This window comes from Pongo pygmaeus, chromosome 3 (genome assembly GCF_028885625.2).
Source record: "Pongo pygmaeus isolate AG05252 chromosome 3, NHGRI_mPonPyg2-v2.0_pri, whole genome shotgun sequence".
NCBI lineage: Eukaryota > Metazoa > Chordata > Mammalia > Primates > Hominidae > Pongo > Pongo pygmaeus.
The window spans coordinates 52,921,777-52,940,456 of record NC_072376.2 but is presented as its reverse complement, the minus strand read 5'-3'; the positions used below and the strand labels follow the sequence as shown (position 1 = coordinate 52,940,456).

Sequence of the window (18,680 nt, the reverse complement as noted above, 5' to 3'; positions counted from 1 at the left end):
CACATACATTTATATTAGACACTGCAGCATTTATATGTAAAATGGTACATTTTCTAAGTGAAATAAATGGAATTTTTTTTGCCCAATATAATAGTGAGAGAGAAGCCAGGTAGGGGCTGGTTAGGCAGGCAGAGAGGGAGGGTCTCAGAAGAGGGCCAACACCTGTGGGACTGTGCCCGCACTGCCCCTGTTATGTAGTTAGCAGGAGAAAATATGGTTCAGAATTTCTTGTTATACCAAGATGTTTGCTCAGAAGGGACTTTCCAGCCACCCGCAGAGGCACAGACAAGGACCAAGGTGTCCTAAAATGATCCTGACCACATTATAATGCTATTAGCATTGTGCTTTAACCCTCCCTGCTCCATGGGTTTCGATTAGGCACTCATGAGTAGTAACCAAGATGGAGTAGCTATAGCCAACCCCAGGCATGCACAGATGCAACACCCCCGGGGGGAATTTTACCCCTCCCCTTAGGGTAAAACCCACAAAAGACTTCCTTGTCTTTGCCACATAAAAGACTGAGGACTCAGACCCATTCTTACAATGCTCTTCATGTCCCCTGTTGCTGCTGAGAGCATTTCTATTGCTTAATAAATGTTACTCTGCCTTACGTACTCTCCAGTGTCCATGTTCCTTATTCTTCTTGGTCATGAGACAAGAACTCAGACCTCACTAAACTAAGAAATAAGGAGACTGTAACATTTTGGGGAATTGCCGGGATCATGGGAAGGGTGAGTAAGAGCAGACTTCTTTTACTTTCATTTCCAAGAGCTCTTGGCTCTCTTTATTACATGAAACTAAACAAAACACTGGGCCTCTGTCAGCCGGTTAAGAGTGAATAGCATGGCTGTTGCTCCTACAAGACTCAAAAGACAAGCTTATCGATGAGGGCTTTGTCAAAACCTCTTCATCCGTGGGTGTTGGGAATGTTTATTCTGTTCCAATCCAGTTTCCCATCATGGAGCTCTAGCCATTGTGTGGGACTTAGAAGGATATCCTGGGGCAACTGAAGGTATCTGGCTGAGGCTACATCTTGGTGTTACGCAAAGGCCTTTGGACTGGCTCCAGTCCCTGACACCCCATTAGGGTGTTGGATAAAGATTTCCAGTATTTTCTATCACATTTTCTTTCTTTTGACACTATCATCGTTGCTCTCCCTTCTTTATATTCAGTGTTATGTATGTTTTTGCAACCAGGAGAGATAATATTATTGGGAAAATTGAGTAGCTTGCTTACTCATCAGAAGTGTAACCCAGAACAATGTTGCTTTTACCTGTTCTTAGAACAAGGGACATATGAAGATTTATAGAGTTTCCTTTCTCCAGTCAAGGAGACCCACTGGCACTGTACAGGAGGCTATTTGTCCCTGGGTGACTATTCTCCTCTCCATCTAGGCTGCTTCTTATTTCCATGAGAGAAGTCAGCACTTCTCAGCAAGCATAGAAGTGTGCACTATGTGAGAAATCAATTTTCTTCTCCTAGGAGGCTTATTTTGAGGGATGCCTACCAAGCCCCAAACTCCTCTCTTTCAAACCTCTATCTGAAAAGAATTTGGACACAAAGTTACAGGCTAGGATTTGTCAAGGTGACTGACAATGCAAGGATTTGTTTCTGTGGGGAGCTCTACAGGTCCTATGTCAGGGGAGCCCTAATTCCCTGGCTACTAGCACACAGAATTAGCCAAGACAATCCCTACATTTTCAAAGACACCGATTTTTCCTCCAAGTTTAACAACCCCTGGGCAGGAAGAAGGGGCTAGTTGTGGAGGTCAGTCACTTTCATTTCCTTGAATGCTATGATCTGGCTCTGTCCATTACCTATCAGTCAAGGGATGCTCTTTAAAGATTTAAGGACACCCTCCTCCATTAATGTTTCTTGCCCCAGTTCAATTACTTCAAGGTATTTTCCAAGTTTCAAGTGGGAACCTTTGGGTATGAAGCTCAAAAGAAGAAATAGCTCTGAGGGACCCCAAAGGTGGTCAACACCAGAGACCGGGGGTGCAGCATAGGTAAGTGTGACTATTCCTACCTTCCAGCCCTCCTGGTCTGTTGTTGGAGGTCACACTTGCAACCACAGGCGACCCCTATAAAGGTTGCTGGGACCCAGAAGATACAAGGAGGAGGAGAGGAGAAAGGAGATGTCTTTTCTCTCTCTCTCCTCGTCCAAGTTCACCCTAAAAGTGGAAGACAGACTAAGGGATGCCTTTTCTACCCTCTCTTTCCATATGTGTAAGAATCAATCTTCAGCCTGCACTCCCCTTAAGAACAACCTGGATCACCAGGACTCCTTTTACCCTCAGACCCTAACGTTCACTCTGGGCAAGCCCCAACATCACTTATTTATGGAGGCCTTCCAGAATTTAACCCATGTATTTAAACTGTTCTAAAAGGATGATATGTTACTCTTAAATCAAACTCTGACCACTGCTGAGAAACAGGCAGCCTTGCAAGCAGCAAAGAAATTTGGATATGAGCTTCATATCTCATATAATACCAGAGACAGGAGAAAGCCTTATCCAGTTGGAAAGACAGCAGTACCATTGAATGACCCTAAATAGGATCCTAATGATAATATGGGAGAATGGAGGAGAAAACACTTTCAAATGTACATACTGGAGGGCTTACGAAGGACTAGAATTAGGACCATATGAGAATTCCTCTGCCTTTCTGGAACAACACCCTCCCACAGCCTGAAAAAGCCAGAGCAGTTAGCTCCCCGTTCCTCCTAATGGCAGTTAGGGTTAACACTTCAGAGTGGGAAATGAGAGAGGAGGTAGGTAGGGGCTGATTAGGCAGATAGAGATGGAGGGTCTTGCAAGAGGGACAATGCCTACAAGAACACACCTGAACCACCCATTATGTTATGTAGCTGGCAGAAGGAAATGTGGTTAAGAATTTCCTCTTATACCAAGATGCTTACTCAGAAGAAACTCTCCAGCCACCCGCGCAGGTGCAGACAAGAACCGAGATGCATACTAAATTGATCCTGATCCTGAACTCATAGTGCCATTAGCATTGTGGCTTAACCTTCCCCCTTCCACAGGTTTTCATTAGGCACTCATGGGTAATAGCCAAGATGGAGTATCTATGGCCAACCCCAGGCATGTGCCCATGCAACAACCTGAGGGGGAGCTCTACCCCTCCCCTTAGGGTGTAAGCCACAAAAGACTTCCCTGTCTTTGCCACATAAAAGACCCAGAATTTAGCCCCATTTCTGGCAACCTATTCAGGTACTCTCTAGCTGCTGAGAGCTTTTATGTTGTTTAATAAATCCTACTCTGCCCTAATCACTGTCTGGTGGCCATGTGTCTTAATTCTTCTTGGTTGTGAGACAAGAACTCGGACCTCACTAAACTAAGGCATAAGGAGATGGTAACAGTAGCATTTTACGAATGCTATTTTAATATCACTAAGAAAATGCATTTCTTTGCTCCAATTGTACTAATATTAATGGATATTTGTGATATATGTCAAGTTAACAGAATATTTTAGAAAAATTTGGTGAGAATTATTTTTTCTAGCAAGTAGTAAATACAAATGAATTACTAAAAATAAAACATAAATTATCAATTGCATAAGATACACTAATATCTTTCCAACAGTTAGTGAATTTAAAGAATAAATTATTTGATAATTGGTAGTAACACATGTTGATTGACTGGAATGGAAATGGCTCGGATTTAGGAGTTGTAGTCTATAATGGTGATCTTGAACTGATTTGATTAATTGTAATATCTTCTATTAAAAAAGCAGTCCTAAATGACTTCTGAGGTCTCAGAATTTCAGAGTTTACTGCTTTATTGCAATGACAACAATAGAATGGCTGTTCTGTTGCAATATTACAAAGCAGATATTTGACAAAAAACAGGACACTTTTTGTACAGACAAACCTTTTTTTGAAAATAGATTTTAAATTGAAAAATAAAATTTAGCTTAAATTGAAAATTGAGTTTCAACATGTTGTCTAATGTACTTTTCCATGTCAATATTTTACATATTTTTTCATATTTTGGTAGTTATTTGTAGTTGATAACTGTTGCATTCACAATTTCTAGAAGAGCAAACACACTAGCATCATATTGACAACTGCCATAATAATGGAATATAGTATCACCATTTTAATCCCACACAGATGTATATTTGTAGGAACATTCTTATATTCTTCTCTTCAAGTGGCACTCAAAGAATCTGAATTCAATGCTTAGTATTACCAAAATTAAAAGATTCCTAGGAGTATCTAGCTTGTCTTGTAATATGAGGTAATGACAAATCTTTCTATGGGGTTAAGTTCAAATTAAATATATCACACAAAAAATGGCATTTTAAGAAAAGAATGTTTAAGATACGCTTATACAATTAAACATGAAAATCTAAGTTTTGGAAGGAAACAATGATTAACTATTTTGCAAAGGATCCAACATATAAAATGTCTCAATCATTATTAAAAATACAAAGCATCCTCACCATTATCAAATTTTTCAAAGGTGTGTGTCCTGCAGAAACTTTGTGAACAAATAAGGTTTCCAAAAGGTATCGGATGTAGTGTATACAATGACAGAAGCAAGCCAAGCTGGAAAAAAAATAAAACATAAACATGAAAATCCTTTTGAAATTCTGGCTTGCCTCATGCATGATACATTTTAATTTTTTTAGTTTAATATTCTAGCTATTAGGAAACATTGTTTCTGGTAGCTAAAACACAAATGCTTGCTTTAATATTTTCACAATTTTCTAAATTTAGTAATAAAAGTAGCTGTTATAAGAGTCTCTATAAATTTACTTCTGATGACATTAGAAATATTTTATAATACCAGTCATAAACTGTTATGCTCACACCTGTCCCAGGAGTGGGTATAAATATAATAATTGCAAATATGTTCATATCAAAATGCCTCGACTGAAACAGACAATTTACAAGTTTTAAGAATATCCAAAGCCTACTTGGAATGTATTTGACATTTTATAATATTCAGAATAACTTCTTAATTGTCTGGTTGTCCTTTAGCAAGTACTAAGATTGAGAAAATTTAAATTGCATTTTCTGTGCAGTAGTAATGTAGCTTTGTGCTTTGTTTTTGTTTTGTTTGTTTTTTCCTACCTAATATTGTAATAGTTTGTCTCTTTGTGTGTTTGTTTGTGTTGCTGTACTCTAAGTTACCACCTCTTCTTATCATTTTTATATAATTACTATCTTAAAAGTAAATGTAAAACGTGATTGATTTATAGCAGTATATTTTTCTGGATATAGTATAAACAATGCATTTTTCATTAAGATTTGTACCTATTTTGTTATATTTATAAATGTGAAATCTCAAAAACTTTGGTTGCTATTAAAGAAATCAATACGGATCAAAGATGACCTAGTTTTTGTGTGTTGTTTGTTTTTGTTTTTAGAGCCAGGATCTTGTTCTGTTGTCCAGGCTGCAGTGCAGTGGCATGATCTCTCAGGCTTAAACTTTCAGGCACCAGCAATCTTCCCACCTCAACTTCCTGAGTAACTAGACTACAGGACTATGCCACCATGCCCGGCTAATTTCTTTGTATTTTTTGTAGAAACAGGTTAAAACTTGTTGCCCAGGCTAGTCTCAAACTCCTGGGCTCACGTAATCAACTTGCCTGGGGTTCCCCAACTGCTGGGATTACAGGCATGAGACACCACATCTGACTGATGACATACTTTAACCAGTAAAGGTTGAGCATAAAAATCAGCATATCATTTACTCTATATAATAATAAAATCAGACATTGAGTTTATTTGTAAGTTTGGGAGTTGATTTTAGTGGAAATGATTTCTGGTATGAGTAGGGTGACTTTAGGAAAAACAAATAATTAAATAAACACTAACCTGGTTAAGTCAGCAGCAAATTTATCATTATTCATTAATTTGTAAAAACAAAATTGTGAACCTATTATGTAACATAAATGTTTTATGTGGTGCAGATACCTATAAGTATAATGGCAAATTCTGAAAAAGGTCAGAGAGCAAGCAACATGAATATCTGGGGGAAGAGCTTTCTAGAAAGTCAGACAGACAAAAGCAAAAGTCCAGATACAAGAAGCTGCCTTGTGAGTACACAGGGTAGTTAAGGAAATTGGTATCTCTCCTCATTTTATTGTTCTTTTGTAGAAGTAGTTACAAAAACCCTTGAGTAATAAGATTTTTTTGTTTTATAAAAAAGCAGCAATGTAGCAGAGCCCTAAGTGAGAAATTTTGGTTCGAGCTATGATTTCTCCAAATTAGTACATTTACTTATTTTATATTACACCATGAGAGCATAGAAACCCCCCATAGAATGTACAGCTAGAAACTTAGTTTATATATATGCCATCATGCACATCACTGCTAACTCACCAAGTTTGATTTTATTTCAAAATATTATTATTCTATTTAATTATGTTTAACTTCCAAACACCGATTATTTTTTGTGGATTGCTAAATTAACTGTAAAACCAAAAATAGGCGTGAATCCAATTCTTTTTCCCAACCAAAGTATTGATAAAATCTCATTTATTTTAAATCAAGTAAGGTTCAGGATATGAGGGCACAGCACAGAAAAGCACAGCTTCAACTTTACAAATAGCAAGGAAGGCATGGCGCTACATCAGGTTTCTGGTTTCTGTTGAAGAAGATAAGGAAATGTTCAGGTAACAGGTTCATAAGATACTTGATGCAGATACAGTTCCTGCGGGAGATATGCCTTTAGTCCCAGTGTGCGGAGGTTTCTAAGTGATCTGAAGAACTTTGTGGTGGTTGGGTCACATATAGAAATCTGCCTTCTATATGAACTTAGCAGAAATTTCTTTTGACATTATAATATGATTCAAAGCAATTTTGGAGACAACATTGTAATGTTTCAATTGAATGTGGAATTTAAGAATTCATCTTAAAACAACATCATCCTGAAAATTAGGTGACAGAAGCTCTGTGATTATTTTCTAAATCTAGATACCTAAATCTAGGTACCTAAAACTAGATACCTAAATTTCAAAAGTAGTTTGTGTATCTGCTGTGGAATTACTTTATATAAACTTTACATATTTGTTATTTGGGAATAATGTGGCACAAATACATTCATCACTGAGATACTACTGAACATGCAATATTTCGGTTTAAGAATAGTAAGACAGGTGCAGTGGTGCATGCCTATAATCCAGGTACTTTGGGAGACTGAGACAGGAGGATCCCTTGAGCCCAGGAGTTCAAGAACAGCTTGGGCAACATAATGAGACTTCATCTCTAAAATTTTTTTTTAAGCATTAGCCGGTTGTGATGGTGGACATCTATAGTCTCAGCTACTTAGGGGGCTGAGGTAGGAAAATGGCTTGAGCCCTGAAGAGTGAGGCTGCAGTGAGCCATAATTCGAGCCACCGCACTCTAGCCTGGGCTACAGAGCAAGAGCCTGTCTCAAAAAAAAAAAAAAAAAAGGCAAATATGAGTCAATTCCTTTGAGAATGACACTAAAGAAAACTTCTTTTTTCATGCTCTGCTACATATCTGGTATATGTTACATATTTAGCCTAAAAAAAGAATGCTTTTAGATTCTCCTTCCAATCTCTTTATCCCAGCCTCTTTTAAAAATAATTGGTCATTCATTTCACTCACGAAAATGTGAAGTACCTTCCGCCATAATTGTAAGTTTCTTGAGGCCTCCCCAGCCTTGTGGAACTGTGAGTCAATTAAATCTTTTTTTCTTTATAAATTACTCAGTCTTGGGTATTTCTTCATAGCAACATGAGAATGAACTAACACAGTAGCTAATCAGGACAAGAAAGGAGGTCAGTGTGGCTGGAGTACTGTAATTAAAGGTAGGCAAAACTTGATTCGAGGTAAGAAAGTTAGGATGAAATTAGTTCTCTATCTTTTAGTATCCATATGACCTAAATACTTACAATTTGCTTCTTAATTCACTTGGAGTTTATTTAATGCATAAAATTTGTTCAGGTCTTTTTTTTTTTTTTCAACAAATTTCCCTCCCCAGATCCCACTATAGCATCCTGAATAAATATTCTCTTTCGATTTAATTTGGCATATATTTCTTACAGAGAGACAGAGAGAGAGAGAGATTATTTTCACAATATGCTAAACACCGCAATTATATAGAATACTTTGTTTATTGCCTTACTCTTTTTTTTTTTTTTTTTTTTTTGAGACGGAGTCTCGCTCTGTCGCCCAGGCTGGAGTGCAGTGGCTCGATCTCAGCTCACTGCAAGCTCCGCCTCCCGGGTTCATGCCACTCTCCTGCCTCAGCCTCCCAAGCAGCTGGGACTACAGACGCCCGCCACCACGCCTGGCTAATTTTTTGTATTTTTAGTAGAGACGGGGTTTCACCGTGTTAGCGAGGATGGTCTCGATCTCCTGACCTCGTGATCCGCCCGTCTCGGCCTCCCAAAGTGCTGGGATTACAGGCGTGAGCCACCATGCCCAGCTGCCTTACTCTTTTTTTGTCATACTTCAAAATGGTATTTAATTTTGGATTTTGACTTATAAAAAGTAACTTGTGGCCGGGCGTGGTGGCTCAAGCTTGTAATCCCAGCACTTTGGGAAGCCGAGGCGGGCGGATCACGAGGTCAGGAGATCGAGACCACCCTGGCTAACATGGTGAAACCCCGTCTCCCCTAAAAATACAAAAAAAAAAAAAAAAAAATTAGCCGAGCGTTGCGGCGGGCACCTATAGTCCCAGCTACTCGGGAGGCTGAGGCAGGAGAATAGTGTGAACCCGGGAGGCAGAGCTTGCAGTGAGCAGAGATCAGACCACTGCACTCCAGCCTGGGTGACAGAGCAAAACTCTGTCTCAAAAAATAATACTAATAATAAAATAAAATAAAAATAAATAAAAAGTAACTTGTAAACTTTTTTCTTCCTGTTCATTACTTAGGTCATTATTTCTTTCCTATGTAACATTGCCAAATAAATCAATACATTTTTAGGGAAGCATTTGTGTTTTATGTCCTATACATGGTCTCTCAATTTTATAATTGTAAACTTCTTTTAACTATGTTTCTGAATTTTGCAGTTTCTCTTGACAGCTGTGATCATTGTTAACACAAATTACCTCTATTTTAAGGTATACCTAATAGTTCTTAGTTTACAAATTTGGAAGCTGGTGTACCTACACTATTTGTGGTTATCTAAAATACATTTCCATAAAATTATATCCACTTTAATCACATTTACTAACAACCTTTATTAATATTTTACCTGTTTACTAGTTAATCCCCTCCTTAACCTGTATGGTGTGTGTGTGTGTGTGTGTGTGTGTGTGTGTGTGTGTGTGTGTGTGTGTGTGTGTGTGTGTGTGTGTGTGTGTGTGTGTGTGTGTGTGTGTGTGTATCACTTACTGTACCACTGGGTGGCGTAATCTTCTAGCAGTCTCTTTTCCATCATATATACATGGGATCCTCAAATAAAAGAGGAGGTATATTAGCAGAGGTCCTGTGTATTCAGCCAAAAATACCTGAAAATAAAACATGATTTAGATTAAACAATAAAAATAGATGTTTTTAAGGTTCATTTGTGTCTATGAGTATTAGCCTACTGCATAAATTGGTGAAACAGGTAATTATTTTGTAACTAGATTAAGTTATATTGCAAATAACGACTTCCTTGGAAGAACCAGGGGGAGAAAGCCCAATATATGTATAGTTAATTTGGAATAAAAATAAATATTGAACCTAATAAACTGGTTTCTTTCTTCAGATATAGTAAAAAGGAGATTTTATTTTAATAAACAAACCATTATTAATATATTTTTCTGTGTATTTGCCCAGTCCAATACACACTTAATCTTCTGTATAAACTGTCCCTGTCAATAAATTGAATGAGCTAGGGTATCTTTTTTCTTTTTCTTTTTCTCATTCTTTTCTTCCCTACCCTACCCTCCATGGGCCTGTCAGCTTGAATCCATTGATTTGACTCTAATTCAAATGGAAACAATTCAGTTTTCTCTATTAGAAATTTTATACTTTAATTCTAATGAGTCTGGTTGTGTGGTTAAAAGAATTAACTTTTGAGTGCTTGAGCTGAGTGGGGGTAACCATATTTGAACTATAGAGAGACACTAACAATATTTGGAAAGGTAATTGAAAACAAGACCAAGTGATTGCAAAAGATTAATTGGCTAACGTCTAAATTTGGTAACTGATTTTTTAGTGCTAAAATCATGTTAAATTTCCTCTGAAGTATTTAGACAGAGAAGGGAAAGTAATTTACTTTGGAGTTTTCAAAGAGAAAAAAAAATACAACTTAACAATAATAAATTTGACTGCCATTAACTATTTTGTCTTCATCTGCTACCATTTTTTTAAGAAAAAATTTGAATCTGCACGTTTTGGTCAAAAATGCAGTTAGCTGTGCACATTGGTTAGAAATCATGTTCACAGCTCTGTTGAGAAGATTGTTAGAATGAATAATATATATGCATGGTTTCATATATATATTCATATACATATATGTGTGTAATTATTTAAAGGTTTTATATATATATAATTACACACAAATACATAAATAGTAATTTACATATGGAGGTTTCTTCAGCTATAATTCTGCCTTTTAGGAATATATATATATTTTCTCATGTACCAAGAAAGATTTGTGTGTGAGAAGTAAAAACAATGCAGCTTCTGATCAAATCATTATAAAAAGCAATCTCATTTGAGAGACAGTAGTAATTTATGGCTTACAAAATACATCATTATTCAGATATAAAGAAAATGTTTGCCACTTGTGAATGTGTAATGATAGAATGCCAAAACTCTGGAATAATGAAGAGGGTAATTGTTTTAGTACAATAAAAGGTTTAAAATAGTTATTTCAACACCAATTGATCTAGTGAAGTCAAATTTGAGCAAATTCTCTAAGAATATATCAGGAATATAAAATGTTGTGTACAATAGTTAACTTGGACCAAGTGTCACTCATTATTAACTTAATAAAAATGCTAACACAGATCTGAAGTTTCTTTGGATGAGAGGAAATTAAACTATAATCTTATCTCGATCATCTCTCAAAAATAATTCAAGAGAGCCTACTAGTATATAAAATATGTTTTAGAAGGCTTAATATTTTATAAAGAATATTTTTCTGCTAGAATATGGAGGGTTACGAATAATATGTCCTGAAAGCACTAGAGAATGATAAGTAACTTTTGGACAATGCATTTAAAAAAATTATTTCAGTGCAAATAGAAGAAAGGAGAAAAGATGATTTATTAAACTTAGAAAGTAATCAGAAAACAGTTCAAGATGAAGAAAATGAGGTCTAGATAGACAAATATTAATATGGTCTTCTGAAAATGGAACTGGTCTTTTCTACTAAATAAAGGGAAATAAAACAAAATCAAAACCAAATACAATCAAGTAAACAGAAAAGCAGGCATATACAAACCAAGTACATCACAAGAACTTACAAAGACTAGAAACTCCCCTATAATACAAAATTATACTGAAGACTCTATATTCTAAAGAGGCAGATACACCTTCTTCTTATTTTGAAGATAAACACTATATTGAAATTTCAATTTATTTCTATTATCAAATCATATTTATATTTCCTCTTTCAAAAAGTTGACTGTATTAAACTAATCTTTTGTTTTGAATACAAAATTCATTATTTGTACTAGGAAAGCAAGGAAACTGAGAGTCTTCGAAACCTCAGTGGAATCTTCAATGTGATATATGTACAAATTGAAAAAGGTAATAATTGGCTGGGCGCGGTGGCTCACACCTGTAATCCCAGCACTTTGGGAGGCCGAGGCGGGCGGATCACAAGGTCAGGCGATCGAGACCATCCTGGCTAACATGGTGAAACCCCGTCTCTACTAAAAATATAAAAAATTAGCCAGGTGTGGTGACAGGTGCCTGGAGTCCCAACTACTCGGGAGGCTGAGGCAGGAGAATGGCGTGAACCCAGGAAGCGGAGCTTGCAGTGAGCCGAGATCATGCCACTGCACTCCAGCCTGGGGGACAGAGCGAGACTCTGTCTCCAAAAAAAAAAAAAAAAAGAAAAGAAAAAGGTAATAATCTGCTTAAAAAATACATTGAAATATGAAGCTGCAATTGTGAATTGGTGAGAGCCCATGTGCTTAAACTGTGCTTCATGCATTTCATTTTATCTTGAAAAAAAAAATTAGTGCTATCATTATTAGGGCATTGTTGGATTTACTATCTCTTTTTCTAAAATTGCAATCAGCAGTTAAAAAAATGTATATTTCAGAATTGTTGAAAACAAAATAAAGTAGTTTTAACCTTAATCTCCTGAAGATAAGGGTGTTACATAAAGTTTTGGGAGCATTTATCACTTGTAATACAGTAATATCACTTTGTCCTTAATGAATACTGTTGAAGTTAGTATCATGCTAGATAAAGATTGTGTTTTTTTTGTAGTTTGTCAAATAAATAACATATAATGGAGATTTCTATTCTAGATAATTCAAACACAGAATACTAATGAGTCTAGTGAGAAAAACTGATCAAAATATTTTAAAAAAGCTTTTTTCAGCCTTCAGAGATTTAATGTCATTGAGGAATTAGAAGGTCAAGAATTTTGAAACGGGGGATCCAGAGAAGAGATTGAACCTTGCATAAGAAGCCTCATATGAGCCTGATAAGAACAGATTTTTGATGGGGCCTGGGAATGAAAAAACAAAAACAGTTGTTCATCATCTCCAAAGGATGAAGGTGGCCTCATAAAACTGTCTCCACAGATCCTAAATTTCAACCTAAAATCATTTCAGTCATTGATTTGATCAAGATGACTTGGACCCAATAATGCAATTCATTCATTTAGAAGATCGTAACTTATATTTGAAAGAAGATAAAAATCACCCTAGGTCTCAGTTATCATTAAAATTTTTCACATACATTTTCTGTACTTAGAAATATGCAGGTATACAAAGACCAAACAGACTGTGAGCAAAACCAAGAGAAATAGTAAAAATAAAAATAAAAAAATTGAAGATGCACACGACAGGAGTAGCAGACACAAACTTTAACAAAAACTATCTTTTATGTGTTAAATGAAAGATAAGGTTGTGATTTTCAGATATGTAAAAACTTTGAAAAGAAAAATATTGTAATGTAAAATTTAAAAGAAGAATTTAAAGAGAATAATGGACAAGCAATAGCTGAATAGATCATTAAAATTTTTCAAATTATATGCATGTATGTATGTGTGCATGAACACATGAAACCACCAACTCAGATAAAACTAAAGCAAGATAAATAAAAATATGATTATAATTGTGCATATCATAGTCAAATTGCTGATTAAAAAACCAAACAAGAATTGTTTAGAAAAGACACATTACTTTCAAAGGAATAAAGCTGACTTTTCAACAGAAACAATGGAATTCAGAAATTAAAAAAATAAAATATTGTGAAGTGAAGAAAAGAGAACTGCCAACATAAACTTATTTTTATGTAAAAATATTCTTTAACAATAAAAGTTAATAAGGACATGTTAAGATAAACAAGAATGGAGATAATTCATCAATGACAGAACTACAATAAAACACTAAAGATGTTCTTCAGGGAGAAGGAGACAGATGTAAGCTCAGCATTAGAAGAAATAACTAAATCGCAGCAAAAAGGACAAGTCTAAAGGATAAGGTATTTGTTAGATAAAATTTTAGTAATGTATTTGGATTTAAGATATATGGAAAATTATATTATACCAAAACCATGAAAAATGAGTCAGGAGGAGCTCAAATATAAAGTCATTCAACTTCATATTCAATATTTATGAAGTATTTTTACATTAGTAAAATCAAATGTAAAAATGTCTATTAGCGTTTAATATCTCAAGGGTTCACTCTGTAATCTCTTTGGTAACCCCTAGAATTAGTAAAATAGAAGAGATAAATACCAAAATAACACAAAGGTAATAGAAAAGACAGCACAACAATTAATTCAAAATAAGGTAAGAAAAATGAGAAAAAAGGGTTATAGAACATGAGACAAATTAAAGAAAATTAGATTTAGAGATTAAAAACGTGGAATTTACAATAAAAATAAGCTATCATTACAGTGTAAAACATAAAACTATTAAACTCATAAGAAAACACAGGAGAGAACTCCAGGACCTAGAACTAAGCTGAAGGATTCTTATATATGAAAGTAAAAGCATAATCTTTAAAAGAAAACCTTGATAAATTAGACTGCATTAAAATTGAAAACAATTCTTTCAGTGAAAAGTTCTGCTAAGATGATGAAAAGACAAGTTAAAGAATGAGAGAAAATATTTCCAAACCACATATACAAGCACTCGTATCTACATTATATAAAGAATTCTCAAGACTCAACACTGTATCCCAGATAAATTTTTTAAAAAGTTCATACAAATACCCCTAATATTCATTACAGCTTTATTTGTAATAGCAAAATACTAAAAACCACCCAAATGTAATTCAAAGAGTAAATGGTTAAACAAAGTCCATTACATCCATATAACTGAATACTACTCACCAATGTAAAGGAACCAATTATTGACACAAACAAAAATCAGGGTGGATTTCAAGGACACTATGCTTACAGAAAAATTAATGTCAATCTCAAAATATTGTTTGAATCCTTTTATAGAGCATTTTCCACATGACAAAAATAGGGAGATGAAGAACACATCAGTGGTTACTCCAGGATAGGAAAAAGTGTATGTAAGTATGCAACGATAAAAGGAAGAAGTTCCTTCTTAAGGATGAAGCAATTCTCTATCTTGATATTGGTGTTAGATACATGAACTTATACATGGGATAAATTGTAAAGAATTACACATTAACTCATACATACGTGAATTAATACAAAAATGGTGAAAACTGCATAACTTTAATTAACAGTATTCATATAATGAGAATTATTATATTATCATATTAATCTTTTATCCTAAGTTTTTTAGTAAGTTAAATGAGGCAAGATTTTACTCAACATTTTGTAACACACTGTTAGTTGGAGAAAAATATTAAAATCTTAATTTTAACCTTGCTAAATTAGATTATTTCCCCAAAAATCTATGAAATGTTTTATTATAGGAACACATTTTCATGTTTTTCAATGAATAAGAATGTCATATGTGGTAAAACATTACTTTTGTTGCATAATTTAGTTGATACAAAATGGGTGTAATTGCAATGTAATATGTATATTTTTAGCATTTAATAGAACTGACTCATTTGGAGCAAAAGGATGTGCAATCCATGGGGTTGATGTAAAAATATCCAGCCTATTTGCAGAGTTCTCTTTGTCACATAGATGATTTTCCTCTCAAATAAGCTATAATTTTCTAGTACAATTATCAAATAATTCCACTGTAGTGTGTTTTCTTCTCAGTGCTTATCCAAGTGATGAAGCTGAAATTTCTAATGATTTAATGGTTTAATGCTGCTCACCCTGACACAATTTCTGTAAACAGAGTTCCCTTTTCATCGTAAATGTGGACAAAGACCCTGTGAATATTTTAACCTTTGAAGACCAAACACTCCTTTCTAAAATCTCTTTAAGCAAAGGTCTGTAGACATCACATTTAAGTACAGTATTAAAACTTTATTTGCAAACGCATGCATCTTCTATAGGTTGTTTTCTAAACATTAAAATATGCTTCACAAGAATTCATAAGATTCTAAACTCAATCTTTAGTGGTACAAGTTAGTACTCAAAAGCTCAATATACTTTGGAAAATAAATCAACTTTTTTTTTCATTTGACATTCATTTATTTGTTTGTTCAAAAAATATTTATTGAGCTCCTTACTGTACTGCAAACACAGCCATAGAACATTGGCAGCTTCTTTTCTCACCTTTGTGGGCATATATACTACTAATTTCTTAAAGTTTTTCACACAGAGAATATTTTCTTAATGAAAACATAAAATAGAACTAGTTAATTACATGGGAAATATATCTTAAAAGAAAAGACTGTTAGAAAATATTAACAGATGTAGCAATATTTTAATTAATAAATTTAAAATTAAATTTGTTGGATTAAAATTAGCAATTAAATATTAATGTATAAATTATCATACCTTTGTAATACTTACAAAAATTGGTTAATTGTAAAGAAACAGCTCAAATCACTATGAATGGTAATGTCTATTGTTAATTGTGGCAAAAAGGAAAGTCATTTTGAATAGAAAAATATTAAAAGTAATCACAAATATGGAGTGGAATGTAACCACAAAGAAAAACTTTCATAATTTAAATAATACAAATAACAGAAGTTTAATGTAATTGAAAGAAAAGGAGTTCACTATTCTTTGTATATCAAAACTATTTATTAATTCTTTCACTGCCTCTGTTACTAAATATCATATTAACATTTCCTCTTGCTGTTGAAGCTATTCCATTTATTCTATTACCCATGAGTGTTTTAGTGCACTAGTACCAAATATTTTCACTGCCTCTTAACCCTCTATGTCTTTTCAATGTAGTCCTCATTCTTCTAATGCCATTTTCAAATACCATGATTTTAACTCCTGATATTTTCCTCCAAAAAGAGCCAAAAGAACATTTTCACAGGCTGAAGGAAGTTTACTTTTTCATGGTCAGTTGCCAAAAGTTTGTTTCTCTGCCTGAGAACCTCCTTTTTAACTGGATATTCTATACTCTTCTCTCCAGTGTCAAAAGAGTCTGTGATGTCCCTAGATTACTAGAAGGAAAAGGTAAAGAGATACCATGTAAATAACAAAGCATAGGTGGAGCAGATGAAACCAGCCCAATAGTCCCATAGACAGTTATTTTTGGATAAATGCAGAAATTGACCCTTATTACTGTTAAAGTTTGAAACTTGTATCTGTTCTACCTAAGCTCATTCCTCAGGAAAGAACTTTCAGCCCCTCAAAAGAGTATCAAAGAACTGAAACTCATCAGATCACCCCAACAGATGCCTCCTTTTCCCTCCTTAGTACCTGTTTTCTTACACATTGTTACATTTCTTCCCTGCTATATAAACCCCTAGTTTTAGTCAGTCAGGCAGATGGATGTGAGACTGAGCTCCCATCTCCTCAGCCGCAGCTTCCAACTGAAGCCTTCTTCCTTGGCAATACTTGTCATCACCGTCATTGGCTTTCTGTGCAGTAAGCAGCAGGACCTAGACCGAATCTCTAGTATTTTGGTAACAAAGTTGAAGCTCCAAGTCATAGAGTGGATTGCCATTAAAAAAAAAAAAAGGAACTCATCTTCCTTTTTCAAAACTGTGGTTTTTCTATTGCTCCAATGCTTGAGTAGAACTTTAGCCACTGGTCATAGTAAGAATAGAAAATTAAAAATACCTTTCAGTACATTTTGTTTCGCTATGAGTTTATTCGATAGAATTAATCTGTCAGTTAATGACTTAGAGCAAAATATGAGACATGTATGTTACATTTCAAATTAACACTTACTGTGGTCCAACTGACTTGTTGACCTAGGTCTGTAGCATACAGTGTGACAATGGAGGAAGCTGCAATACTTTGAATGGTAATGTAGTCCTTCAAAAAAGGTCCACCTAAAATAAAAATAACAAGAAAATTTTATTTTAATACAATTTCTTAGCATAATGATAAAGAATTTCTTAGTGTAAAATCAGTAAAAGCTAACGATTAATTCAATATGGAAATTACAATGTACAAGAAATCTTCAAAGTAAAACAAAATGTGAACAATGCCATTTTATAACATATATCTAGCAACTCTTCAAATGCACAGTGGTTTCCCAATACCATCTAACCAAAATTTAGACTACCATTAGTTACTATCTTATTATTTCTGAGAACATGTCATATTAGGACCTAAACAAATAACATACAGGAATTTTTTTAAAGTGTAATTTTAGGACAGGTGTGAAGGCTCACATCTGTAATCTCAACACTTTGTTGAGCTGAGGTGAGCAGATAGCTTGAGCTCAGGAGTTCCATCTTGGTGACATGGCAAAACACTGTCTCTACAAAAAACAGAAAAAAATTAGCCAGGCATGGTGCTGTGTGCCTGTAGGCCCAGCAATTCAGGAGGCTGAGGTGGGAGGATTGCTTGAGCCAGGGAGGTCAAGACTGCAGTGAACTGTGATCACTTCACTGCACTCCAGTCTGGGAGACAAAGAGACCCTGCCTCAAAATGAAAACAAAACAAAACAACAAAAAGTATAATTTTGAGTGTTAGTAGAACTACGTCTCAACTACTTTCTAAATGATTTTATAAGAGCATAAATTAGTGGTGGGTAGATGAATGGTCCCTCCAAAGCACCAGGAGAATGGCATAATTTATCTTTTTAAAATATATTCTGGATGCTGTGTGAAAAACAGAAAGAAGGGAAGCGAGGTGATTATTTAGGAGACATTTAAAATTAATCCAGCTGGAGCTGATGTTTGTTGGGATTAAGGTGGTACTGGTGAGAATGTTAAGATGTATCAATTGTAAATATATTTTGAACATAGCCTAGATTCAACTTCTTGATAAACTGATTGAAAGGAGAAGATTCAGTGAGGTAAAGACAGTTAGATTTTTGGCCCAAGTACTTAAGTGCATTGTAATGTCATTAACTGACATGAAGAAGACTACAGAAAAAGCAAGATCTGAGGGTAAAAATTAAGAGTGCTTAAGGTATTTTAAGTGTGTGGTATCTCTTAGACATTCAAGAAAGAACTGACAAATAGGCAGCAGGGTAGAAGTGTGTGTAGATATTTGAAAGTCATTAACATTTAAAACCATGGGGCTTCATGAGAT

General features: G+C 34.7%; 1 protein-coding gene across 2 annotated transcripts in view; it reads right to left on the bottom strand.

Moving 5' to 3' along the window:
• The window catches only part of TECRL (trans-2,3-enoyl-CoA reductase like), a 134,941-nt gene that overhangs the window by 28,248 nt on the left and 88,013 nt on the right, over positions 1–18,680 (bottom strand). For both annotated transcript variants that reach the window (XM_054485753.2, XM_063663644.1), the window contains exons 4-6: positions 17,364–17,467; positions 9,339–9,454; positions 4,464–4,569 (exon numbers count right to left, since the gene is read on the bottom strand). In XM_054485753.2, coding sequence (XP_054341728.1) covers positions 4,464–4,569; positions 9,339–9,454; positions 17,364–17,467 — 326 coding nt within the window. The remainder of the gene's footprint in view (positions 1–4,463; positions 4,570–9,338; positions 9,455–17,363; positions 17,468–18,680) is intronic.